The following is a 13263-nucleotide window of genomic DNA, read 5'->3' on the forward strand; positions in this document are numbered from 1 at the left end:
CAAAACCACTGAGGTTGATTGAATAGATACCATCATTGTTCTGTGGTTCAATAAAATTTTGTTAACCACTGGTATTTAATCACTGTTTTTGGTCGAAATGTAAAGATGGAAGTGTTACCCACAGGCATTCCCAAATCCCACAAGGTCTGTCCCACTACTGTTATACTTACAGATACTTACTCACACTGAACTGAAATATATTGTGGAAAGACTATATCATCCTTATTGCAACCCGTCAATTGTCCAGAAACATTTGTGATTAGAAAAAACAAACAGTTTTTGAGTTTTTGAGTTTTTGAGTATTTACATTTTTCTCCCTAACATTCTATTACAGAAGTACTTTGTCAATCATTTACTATATGTTTGTTTGGCAATAAAATTTGTCAGACCGTCCAAAGCTACTTATTTTAAATGGATAACAGATTCAGTCTAGACCTATTTGTTTGATATTATTCTAATACTGTTCCTCTTCCATCCCGTAGAATGTGGAGTTGCCAGATTCATTTTCACCGGAACTCAAGTCTCTGCTGGAAGGACTGTTACAAAGAGATGTAGCGAAGAGGTTGGGCTGCCAGGGTCGGGGGTAAGTTGGCCTAGTCCAAGGTCTCCACTACCCATCACTCGTCTGGGATAATCGGTTAATTCAGAGGGCATTACTTACAAGATGTTTGGAATTTAATTTTTTTTAATATGTTTTTTATTTTATTTCATTATTTTTTTAATAAGTACTCCTGGTTTCCCTAGCATGGACCAGACATATCTATTACTTAGTCTTTGAGCGAGGGGTGATCTGCCTCAACATACTAGCTGCTGCTTTTATTTTATGGTGTGAAACATGCTTGGAAGTAGGAAGTGATCATTCACTGAAACAGTGACCCCTGGTGGTAAGAGGTGGTGATGTCTGATTTATTTATTTTATTTTATTATTATTATTTTTTTTTTTCTTCCATATACTTGTTCTTCATCTTTTTCTCCTTATGCACCCTGCAGGGCACAAGAGGTAAAGGAACATCTGTTCTTCAAAGGAATCGACTGGCAGCAGGTTTATCTCCAGAAGGTAATGTCACATGTACCTACTGTAGGCACTGGTGTTTTAGTTGGGTGTATATATATAGCAAAGATACTTAACCATTCTCAGTCTGTAATTTTGCTTGATTGCAGTATTCTCCACCGCTCATCCCTCCCCGGGGAGAAGTCAATGCTGCTGATGCCTTCGACATTGGCTCTTTTGATGAGGAAGACACAAAAGGCATAAAGGTAAAAAAAAAAAAGCATAGAGCAAGATGTACTTTAAAGTAGTGGCCCACTCAGTTTCTGTTTTGAAAATGTATTCTATGTTACAGCTATAGTTCAGCATGTGGTCTGCTTAGCACCTCTTTGAGTGTCCACAAGAATATTCCTAGCTCAGGGAGAGGGTCAGAGAAAATGTCATCTTCTGTTCTACACTTTTTCTCGTAAATAAAACTAATTTTTCTCAAAAAAAAAATTCTCGTTAAACGCAAATTTAGAGTGAGTTTTTTCCACTTTGCGAGGACGGCAAATATGCCTAGCAACCCAGGACTGTTTGCTAGAGGTTGTGGTTAATGTCTGTATAACCAGGTGTGTTCTTTCTGTCTGTTTCTCTGTGTCATGCTCTCTCCCCCCACCCCCACCCCGACCACCCCCTCTCTCAAACACACGTGCACAAAGTGAGCGAGTGAGTTCAGACTGTCCACTGTTGGCTTGAGGCCCACGTGTCTTTTTACAGCTGAGTTATACAGTTTTCACAGGCAGCTTTAGACTTTTTGGTTGGCATTTGTAACCAAGCCACCAGACACAGCTTTTAATTTTTTTTTCCATTCAAATTTAATTAGTGGCATGCCAGAAACCTCAGGTTAGTAGGCGTATTTGAAGATGTTAACTATAAAATTATGATTTATAGGTAGATTTATGCTTCTGCATTCACCCATGCATTTGTGAGCGTTTGTACTTGTGTTGATGTGTCTGCATCGCACTGCAGTTACACCACTAAAATAATAAGGCTGAATCACAAACATTTTTCTTTACGTTATGTAGTGCACAATGTAGTGGTGTAGTATTATTAGTTTTATAATTAGTGAAGTGTAGGGATTAGGGCACACTTTGGGACAGATCATGGTTAATAAGAAACCCATACAAAGTAGGCTCGGTTCCCCCGACTCAGCGATATTTTTTTCTTAAGCATTCTTAAATTCCCTCAGTTTTATTTATTTATTTTATGTTATATTTATTCCAAGACATCCTAACCGGTGTCTTTAGAAAATCTCTCACCATTCTTTTGCTTCTGTCTACAGTTTTTATCGTATGGCTTCTTCACATCCTCCGTAATATTTCCTCACCTTCGACCATGTCCGTCTGACTGCGGACTACTCACAGCTGTTGCAGTCTACATTAACACAATGTGTAGTTACATTTCTGCACATGGGCCTTAACACTGTATTCAGTTAATTCAAATTGCAAGAAGATTTTGCACCGCTGCTCACTCTTAAATTTTCACCATCTTCCATTTTGACGTTTGTTTACCTCTGTCTTTTCAGCTGTTGGACAGTGATCAGGAGCTGTATAAGAACTTTCCCTTGGTGATCTCAGAGCGCTGGCAGCAAGAGGTGGCCGAGACGGTGTACGAGGCAGTCAACAGTGACACAGATAAGAATGAGGCGCGCAAGCGGGCCAAGAACAAACAGCAGGGCCATGAAGAGGGTGAGGGTCTCACTGTTATCCAGACCTTAAAAAAATTTGAAAATAAATCGTATATATAATGCGTGTGAGGGAAATTTAAATTTAGTAAAACTAACATGTGGGAAGCAAAGTAAAGATCTGATCTGATGCTTTGTTGTGTCTCTCACAGTACAGCATCAGGAGCTTGCAGAGCATTGGCTGCCAGATCACAGACAGAATTATGCATGTTTTCACAAGAAAATTATTAGAAATTCTGGAAATGTCTAGATTCTTAAGCCAATGTATGTTGCTTGTAGGCTGTGAGGTGAAGCTTTGCTGCTGATATAGGGTTCTAAATTTTCAGAATATAATTTGAATGTCTGGTTCTACCTTTAATTTGCATGTGTACGTAAGCTGTGAAACTGAATCTGTTTAATGCGAGCTCTAGTAATTACCTACTTTATACAATGTTTGGTGTTCTTTACTTGGGTTAGATTACTGTTGAATCATCCCTCCTCCAGTCAGAATCTAAATTACCTGAGCAGGTTAAAAAACTAAATTACTGATCAGGGTCAGCTCACGTTGAATACTCAAGGGACAGGAATCTCTTGTCTTCATCTGTCAACAAACTTAAAGGTAAAAATGGTACCACTTTGGAATAAGACTACACTTACAAAGGTTTATAAATTGTTCTGTTTATTAATGTTATTAAATATGTTGTTCATGCATTGAAAGTCATTAGAAACTAGTTTTATAACATAGAAAACGCTACAGTTACCTCTTGTTTACCAAATAGTGAACCCACATCTGTCTATGCTGTTAAACCTCAGATCTTGCAAGACCTTACTTTGTCTTCCCCATCAGTCAACGTTAACCCTGTCAGCTTGAGCACAAATTTGTTCATATGTTTAACTGTTTAACCAGCAGGTTTTATAAATTAACCACTAATAGAGTGTCATTTTATGCATTAATCATAATGTGGTTTTCCTTAACGTGTGAAAGGACAAAATTCACGTTCTCAGGTCTCAGCTAGACATTTTCTGTAAGTTATGACACTTTCAGGTTTAGACAATAAAAGAAGTCAGTGTTGCCCTTTCTATCTCTGTTACAAATGATTATTAATGACAGTTGTGTTTACAAGCTAATTATTGACAATGTAAATAACAGGTTTTTATTGTAGTCTTATTTTAAAGTCGAATCGGTAAAAGTTTTTAGCTACATTTGATGTGCAGGCTGCACATTAATAAAGACAACTTTTTTTTCTGTGACATAGTAACATAATTCTGGATAGCAGCAATTCTGTGGAAAATCAGACTTTTTTTCTCTCCTTGTTTTTTCCACATCTGCGAAAGAATGCTACACCCAAGACATTATTTAAAAGGATTGTTTTAGTAACAAATACTAAATATCATCTTTAACTAACCTCTAAAATGAAAAATCATCTTGCTTTCTCAGTTTTAAATATTTTTGACCAAAGGAGTAGCAAAAAAGTGTCATTTAATAGTAGCTTTCAAGATATAACCGTTTTATTGGTCAGTGATAAAACTGATACTGCTTTTACCACAAGCATGATATAAATATAAGTACAAATATAAACAGCAGTGAACTGGGGCACAATATCTGAATGAAGTACACTCCAGGTTCAGTCAAAACAGTGAAACTAAGAAACACTGTTGTGCTCCACTAAATAGCATGATAAACAAATATTGGTAAACATGATATAGGACAGATATTTTATGCTACAATGATTGTTAGAGGGGTAAATAAATATCAGATCTCAACAATTTGACACTGCTACGGTTGTTCTTTTACTATATTTATCAGAAGGCAATATTAGCACTTCTGCTTGTTTTCTGTGGGGATGGAAGAACCACTCTCAGAAGGTTTTTTTTTCTCTGTCTTATATAAACAATTTTTAAAAAAAAATAAATAAAATAAAAAAAAAGGGACCCTATCTTGTTGGGTAAATGTGAAAGAAATATGACTGCTGCTGTGATAATCTAAAGTTGACTTTGTCTAAGACTAATGATAGTGCGCTGATTTTGTTTGTCTTGACCTTAGGACCAATGTTAAAATAAATCATGTAATGGGAGTGTTTATTTAAAAATAGCTGGAAATGAATTTAATGGTCTGAGTACAACATTTTTTTGCATTTGGGTGAGGTTGTTTTTTTTGTAGATTTGTTTACTCTCACTATAGTAATGTACTGGGAAATAACTGAGCCTTCATTTTGCTTTTGTTTAGATTACGCTTTAGGCAAAGACTGCATCATGCATGGCTATATGCTGAAGCTAGGGAACCCCTTTTTGACTCAGTGGCAGCGCCGATACTTCTATTTGTTCCCCAACCGTGTAGAATGGAGAGGAGAAGGCGAGTCAAGGGTAAGTCTGTGTATCTTTGTGTACTTTTCTACCAAACTCATTTCAGGAAAAGTTGGGACAATTTTTATAATGCAGCAAAAACAGGAATCTATGTTTTTGTTGTTGTTTTTTTTTTTTTTTTTTTTTTTTTTCCTCTTGGACCATCATTTAACAAGTACAGTAAATATAAATAAATAAATAAGTCTAGAAGAATTAGAATCACGTTATTGGCCACTGTGCTTACACACAGAGGAATTTGTTCTCCGCATTTGACCCAATCCGTGCTGTGAAACACACATTTACACACACACTAGTGAACACTTGGGGGCAGTGAGCACACATGCTCCGAGCAGTGGGCAGCCCTAGTCATGGTGCCTGGGGGAAGCAGTTAGGGTTTAGGTGCCTTGCTCAAGGGAACTTAAGTCATGACCTGATGGCTTTGGGGATTGAACCTCCAACCTTCCGGATACAAGTCCATTTCCATAATCACCAGACCACAACTGCCCTCAGAGAAAACTCTAGTTCTCTGTCCCAAAGATGAAGGGGACCATACAGACTGTTAAAAAAGCAAACATGTCATGGCATGGCACATATAATGTGTATCATTTATGGTATCAGTACCATTTTATGTGGAGGTGTATATTGTGATTTTAGAAAGACCTTTTGCAATCAAGGCCATAGTCCATGGTTATTTAAGCCAGCCTACACCAGGCCTCGTTCTACACGTGCTAGAACAACATGGCTTTATAGACAGAGTTCTTGTGCTTGTGCTTTTCCGGAATGGAATTGTTTTTGTGTACGTGTCTGTGCTCTGGTGTTCAGGGAATGCTGTTCAGAATTAAAGTAAGAGAATGAGTGCTGCCTGTCTGTCCTCACTCTGTAGGATCATTGGATAAAAACATTTAAAAAACATGGACTTAAGGTAAGTTGGTGGTGTCTGATGCCTTGTCTCCCTTGCCAGTCCTTTAAATTCTTTTTTACTTTACCTTGGTGCAAGTGCAGAAAATGACTAAAATGATTTGAACCAAGGCAAGGACACAGGGCATAAGGGTGCTGTAGAGATTAGCATATACCAGCAATGCTGTGGCTTGTGTAGTTGTTGACTTTCTTCCAGACTTCCTGTAGTATGCATTTTTACCACTGAAGACCTGTGAATGTAATCTTGAGCAGTTTAGAATCCCGTGTTTGCTTTTGCAGTCATGTCTTCTCCAACAAACCCAGCGTTTCTCATCCGGAAGAAATAGATTTAAGCCCAGCGCTTAACCCGCTAAGTAATTTAGAGAGAAGTAGGTCACGGTGGGTTCCCAGGGGCCAGTGAGTTTTAGCTGTGATCTGTAAGCAAGATAAAAGTTGAGATTTCTCCAGCTACCTGGATTTAGTTCCTCTCTTATCTTGAAGGGGAAAACCACATCCTACTGAGCATTTGTGTGTGCAGTGGGAGGAGAAGCAGGTTAAATAAATCAGATTTCAGTGATTTAGGAAGAAGCAAGTTTTACAGGCTTGACTACTGCTTATCTGTCTTCCAACTTGGTCAGCTTTTAAGGATAAGTACAATATTGTTTATTGTACTAGTGTTGATTCATTTTTTGTGTATGTGGGACCTTGTTGAGAATGTTAGCTGACCCCTAATGTGTTTTTTTGGCCAAAGTGAAGGGTTGCCAGTCCTGCCCTTAGAGACTGCTTGTTGCGCCTCCTTTTCCCTTCACTAAGCTAAGAAGTGCCAGTATAAAGCTGAGCCTCTAGAATGGTGTACTCCTATCCACTTATAAACCTTTTGCCAACCTTTTTAACTCATGATAAAGGGTGGAAGATGACAAAATAGAACACAAGGGGGGGGGGGTGTTTCTGTGTTGGTTTTGAGCCAGAGATGTAGGAAAGAGTTGCCATATGCTCTTGACAGCAGTCAAAGTAGAATTACAGCAGTCAAACATGCTTGCATGGAAGCGCCATTTTTTGTGGTCACCTCCCTGTAGTGACAGTATGTGTTTTTCCAACCATTATAAATGAAATGCATAAGTGCATACAATTTTATGGTTCTCTCTGTCTCATGTATTAAAATGTTTTAATTAATTTAATTGTTACTAGAGGGAGGTGAACAAAATATTTTTTTATTTTGCATTTATCAATAGCTTATTTAAATTTGCAAATAAACTAGTACTTATCTGGTCATAACATATGGATTAACTTGAGGAAAAAGTGGTATAATATGTTCCCTTTAAAGGAACTGCCAATCAACCCTGTGTTCTGCCCAGGACTGTGTAGACAGGGTAAGAATTGCACTGTGGTGCTTAATCCCTGTGTTATCTTGACCAAATCATATCACAGCCATTTCACATTTCATTAAGACCACAGGAAAATGGAGGTGGTGTCACCTTTAATAAATTTAAACCTCCAGAATTGTTCAGAGCCATAATCATAGAAAACGACATTCAAAGTTTTCATGTGTCTGAAAGCAACCCATGGAAAACTATTACTCATAATTACCCATAAGCCATTTTCAGGATGGAATTTACATGCCGTTTTGAGGTTTGGCCTATCGTAAATTCCCCTCTGTGATTTTATAGCGATCCATGATCTTGTCATGTTTTTCTCCCTCTGTCCCTGGAAGAATTACAGGTCGAATTACATATTGCTTTTCATATTTAGCCCTGTCATGACACACATCCCCATGTTTTTCCAGACAGATGTTGCTTCTTTTGTGTTCCTGCCTTTTTGGTGTCTTTTGTCATAGAACCTCCCCAAGATATTAAACTTTTTTCAAAGCCATAAAACTGCTGTGTGAACGCAATAGCCTTGTCTAATTGTTAAAAATGTGTTTAAAAAAATAAAGATAAATACTGTCATGATAGTACACATAAATTGCAAATGCATGTATTTACATTGAAGACAGATCTTTTAACCACCGTTGTGTAAACAAATAAATGTACTACAATGCACCATTTAGTGTCAAGCCGCTTCCATATTGAGTCTTTTTGAAAAACTTTTATATATTTATATATATATATATATATATATATATATATATAAATGCCAAAACTGCTCAAGCAAGCTGTGCTACTTAATTTTTTAAATGGATAATATAAAGTTATTTGGTGAATTATTCACATTTTTCAAATTATTTCCTTAAAAGTAATTCTTAAATAACTCTTCATATATGTAAACCTTTCAGGAAACACTGAATAGTTTCAGTGGAAAGAGAATTTTGTAAATCTGTTGCCAAAAGTCATATACCCCTAGACTTTTTTGGCAGCAAGCGTTTGACAGTAGATTAATGTGAGTGCAAGGCTTGCTTGATTTCAGTCTGGTGTACACCATATTTATTTATTTCCTTTCCATTCTCCCTGAAGGACTCACTAATTATTCTCCTTCCCTAAAGCAAAACTTGTTGACAATGGAGCAAATAGTGTCTGTGGAGGAGACGCAGATCAAGGACAAGAAATGCATCCTGCTGAGGATCAAAGGAGGGAAGCAGTTTGTCCTGCAGTGCGAGGTAGGTTTGCGTCCCCCTCTGCGTGCTCACTGTGCATCATTATGGTGTCATCTTATCTTCAGCCCTTTCCTCTCATGTTGCTACACTCTTGATGTTGTTTCATTGTTATCTTGTTATGATGTTGGGAGCAATAATCATACTAATGCTCCAGTGTAAATCAATTATCTACAAATTGTATTTGCAACTAAATACATGGCTGAGGTTTTTTTTGAGTGGTTGCTTGTGCTTTTTGCTTGCCTCTCAGAGTGACCCAGAGTTTGTACAGTGGAAGAAGGAGCTGAATGAGGCATTCACAGAAGCCCAGAAGCTGTTGCGCAGGGCTCCAAAAGTCATCGGCAAGGGCCGGGCAGGTGTGGTGGAACTTTCCAAACCACCGCTTACACATCGTAACAGCAACGGCCTGTGAACCACCACCACCATCACCACCACCACCTCACCACTCTTCATCGCCTCCCTTCTCTTTTATCACGCATACATTCACAAATATATACACTTTCACGCTCACACACACTTTTTTTTTTCCTCTCCCCCGAGTCACAAAAGCTCCCCCTGTGCTCATTCAGGCATCTAAAGACAAACCTCCACTTCTGCTGGACCATACCCAAGTCGTTGCTGTTCTGTCCTTCAGACACGCACAACACTTGCAACTTGACACGCTGGGGTGGTTGCCACTCCAAGATAACATTAAACGACTAGTGTTATCAGTGCTGATTTAGGAGTACATGTTGACTAGTGTGGACTTTCATGTGGAGCAGACTGGGCCTTTCTGCCTTGTTCATAGAATTTGACTGTTCCCCCTGCCCACCGAAACCTCCTCCCTTTTGCGCCTGTGAAACTCCTTCTCATCCAAAGCTTTTTATTTTTAATTCCCCTCCCCCCAGGCATCAGTCCACTGCAGCCATGCACACATGTACATAGACTTAAGTGTGAAGCTGTGGTAAAACTGAATCCTGTGCCTCTGCCATTATTCCTTCTGCTGTGAATGTGTGGGCTAGACTGACCCAATTGGAGTTCTCTACGTGAAGACGCAGGTAGTAAGTCTTTACGTGCGAGACAGCGGGCAAGGTGCTGCCGTTGGGCAGTATTGATGTCACATGTTGTCGTGCAAGCTGGTAGGACATTATTCTGTCTGGCTTTGGAAGTCATCTGGAGTTGAATGAAATTAGAGCTTTGAAAATATGGAGATCTAATCAAATGAAAGCTTGTCTCACAAAATGGCATTTAAGATGTCACTTCTGTCGTCTTGTCACGGTCTTTTTTGGATTAGCCGAGGCCACCTTATTGATTGGCCCATTTGTTGAAGATGCACTGTCTGACCCATAATGTCAATATTGCTGACTCACAGCATTACTTATTACAGTCAGTCTCAGAGGGTTTTGTTTTGCTTTGTTTTCCTGAAATGGAACACACAAATGGATACTAATTAGTGTACTGTGGTGGTTAGGACATTAGCCATCACAATCACTACCTCCCTTCTTTCTACACAAATTGGCTGCTCCCTTTTGTTAAATGTGCTTTAGGTGAAGTGGTTGAGGGGAGCACACTGTGTCAGACTTCCAGAAGATTGTCCTTGACGGGGTGATTCTGGTGTTCAGCTCTAAAGAGACCAAATTTGGTTACATTTGTCGGTGTGTGTGTGTGCGCGCATGTGTTTTAGTTAATTTACTTGATTGTAAAAGGAAAAAGTTGCTTAAAGGCTTGTAGTGTCAGCAAGAAACATTCCCATTTTTATTTCTTTTTATTTTTTATTTTTTTTTCCCTGAAGAGGGAGAGATTTCGCTGCTTCATGATGGGAATGAGATAGTGAGCCCCACCCCAATCCCAATCTCTCCCCAACCTTCATCCCACTTAATGAAGTGCAAAAAAAAAATAAAAGTGCCAAGAGAAAAAAAAATACCTATACATATTACTTACGAGACTTGATGATTCTTCACTCCAAGCCTGCTCAACTCTGGGCTCCACTGCAGATATCAGAATAGCAATGGACTCCCCCAGACTGGGACAGAAGATAGTGGCAGGGGTGCAGGATCATGAGGTGTGAGCACCAAAAAAGCCTGCAGCCCCTACACTTCTCCATCCAAAAGGACCTCCTCCATTAATGGACCATGAACAGAGACACCGATTCTTTGATGGACAAATACGTGACCATTTAGTTCCGGGCACCACTTGAAAAACTAGAGCAGCATTGTGGAGTTCTGGTCTGACTGTACATAAGAATCAATCCTTTCTCTGTGCATCTACAGTATACTCTTCTTGAAAATGTTTGCATTTATGGGGAATCGTCTGTCTGCCTGTCTGTGTTTCTGTCCCTTTGTCTCGGCTTGGGGGATAGGGAGGGTTGTGGGTGGGTACGGTTTTGACCGCTTTCAGTCAGTGTGCATACCTCAGGATGAGACAGATCAGTGCGAAAGACCTGAAAAAAGAAACGGCTTTTTCGTCTAGCGAGGTGCACAGTTTATAATCTGTCTCCCCACACAAATGTGACACCCTGCATGTGTCGATCGATGTTGCCATCATCCATCTGCAGGCAGGCAGACTGTTAATCAAAGACGGAAAGTACACGTGTATGTATGTTGGTGTCCTACGCTCAGTGAAAGAAAATTCACGTCAGCATTTGAGTAGGTGAGATGGTGGAGGAGAAACAACTTTAAACCATTTTTTGTAATGCTTGATTTCAGTATAGTTTTAATTTTTATATTATTTTGAATGTGACAAAATGCAGATTTCTATAGATTACTTATTTTTGAAGTATGTTTTTTTTTTTGTTTGTTTTTTTCTTTCTTTCGCCTGGCAGAAAAAGCACAGCAAAAGGCATAAAAAGGCAGTTTTGAATGCAATTTTAAGTTGTTTTTTTTTTTTCCTCTCCCTTCTCTTATTTGTATATTTCAGGTTTCTCCATGCAGTAATTTTTAAAAAAAAGTGGTTCTCGTCCATGCATTTCAAAAATGAACATTTGATTTGCATGAGACTCTGGGTTTTGCTAAAAACAAACAAACAAAAAAAATGTTGGGTTTGGGATTAATCTGTTTTTGTAGCCTTTAAGTGTCGGGGAGGTGCCATCCTTGAGGAACATGTTTTACTGCCCTTCAAGGGTATTATTTTGAAACCAAAATGGTTTGGATGTTTGAATTATCACTGCACTTTCTAACCACCAGACTTCACGAGCTGACAAAAATGTGCCAAACAACTGTAGTAGTAGATCATTCTGAACCAATGAGAAACTTCTGTCATTACGCAGCCCACAGTTCACCTTCTCCATTCCCTGTGTCTCAAGGCCAAAATTGGTACGTTTTTATATATGTATTTTTATTATTATTATTTTTTTTTTTTTTTTACACAGGTGGACGAAGGTGTCTTTTGAGGAAGGGTACAAAGTCATGACCAAATTTAGGTGATCTGGTGAGCTCCGAGACCTGCTCTCGGCGGCCACTACACGACTGAATATTGGTTAGCCTTCAAGCTACCAGCAGTCACTGGTACCTATAGAGAAATTTGTGTTAACTTACCCAGTTCTCAAAGATGGTGGCACCTCCACAAATCCCAAATATTCACTTTTTTATTCAGGGTTTTTATATTTTATTTGAACTGTAGAATGTCATTATGTTAATGTTTGCTTCTTTCAAATGCTTGTGTCTGTCCGTACAGGTGAATTTGTCTGCCGAACACCGATTTCAAGATTATTGACACAATAAGAAGTAACAGAGGACAGAAAATAGGAAAAAAAAAACTAACAAAGTAAATATGTGTATATGAAATGACAAATGAATTAGGTTTATTTAAAAGAAAAATAGAAATAAACAAGTATTGGGACGGGATTGGGTTTGATGTGCGTTTCAAATATTTGTGGTGAAGAATCAGCTCAGATCTTGCACATAAGTTTAGATAGTGTACCTACAAGTTGCAGATTATTATTTTTGTCTGTTTAATGCAGGATTCTCTTGGTCTGTTTCATATTTATTGTCTGGTTGGGGAGCTAGCCATTCTGTGCGAAGTATCCATTTAGTGGATTCCTCTAGAGCACAGAGCTGTAGAAGAATACGGTTTACAGTCACCAGAACTTTTGTTTTTTGGGTTTTTTGTTTTTCTTTTTTTCTTTTTTTTTTTTTTTTTGTGCCGCAAACAAACGCAAATACTACTGTCTGGGGGTATTACAGTTAAGATTATTATAATTATTGATGAATATAATTAATTTTTTCCTTCCCAGAGAAGCTAGGAACGTGTGTTGGACTGCCCATTAAAAACAGTTCAGAAATAAAAGCCCCTTTTTCGTGTTGCCTTGTCTATTTTCTTCATGCTTTAGAGATGTTTTTCTTTTTTTTCCCTAAATGCAAGTTACTAAATATCCTCTACAGCAAACCTGCATTTTAATTCACAATTACACTTTACTGAATTTAACGTTATGGCACAACATTTGTGCTTTAGTTGTTTTTTTTCCTAAACATATTTAATAAAAAAAAATGCTGTAGCTCAGTGAATGTCAGATTTCCTCATGACATGCATATAAATTTGACCCCTTTCACCCTGTACTCTCCGGACCCCTAGGGAGAGCAGGTATGATTTGGGAGTGGGTGGATCATTCTCAAAGCTGCAGTAACACTGATGTGGTGTGGGGTTGTTAGTGTATGTTGTGCTGGTACGAGTGAATCAGACAAAGCAGGGTATGACAGGAGTGGACACTTTTTTTTTAAAACCTCCAGTAACACTGCTGTGTCTAATCCACTCGCAACATCACAACAC

General features: G+C 38.5%; 1 protein-coding gene across 1 annotated transcript in view; it reads left to right on the forward strand.

The window, feature by feature from the left end:
* grk3 (G protein-coupled receptor kinase 3) overlaps positions 1-12800 on the forward strand; it is a 59028-nt gene extending 46228 nt beyond the window's left edge. Inside the window, exons 15-21 of the mRNA XM_066650152.1 lie at positions 483-583; positions 991-1057; positions 1162-1257; positions 2556-2718; positions 4921-5057; positions 8413-8526; positions 8771-12800. Coding sequence (XP_066506249.1) covers positions 483-583; positions 991-1057; positions 1162-1257; positions 2556-2718; positions 4921-5057; positions 8413-8526; positions 8771-8932 — 840 coding nt within the window. The 3' untranslated portion in view covers positions 8933-12800. The remainder of the gene's footprint in view (positions 1-482; positions 584-990; positions 1058-1161; positions 1258-2555; positions 2719-4920; positions 5058-8412; positions 8527-8770) is intronic.
* Positions 12801-13263: the final 463 nt, after the last annotated feature.

The sequence above is a fragment of the Hoplias malabaricus genome, chromosome 18 (assembly GCF_029633855.1).
Source record: "Hoplias malabaricus isolate fHopMal1 chromosome 18, fHopMal1.hap1, whole genome shotgun sequence".
Taxonomy (NCBI): domain Eukaryota; kingdom Metazoa; phylum Chordata; class Actinopteri; order Characiformes; family Erythrinidae; genus Hoplias; species Hoplias malabaricus.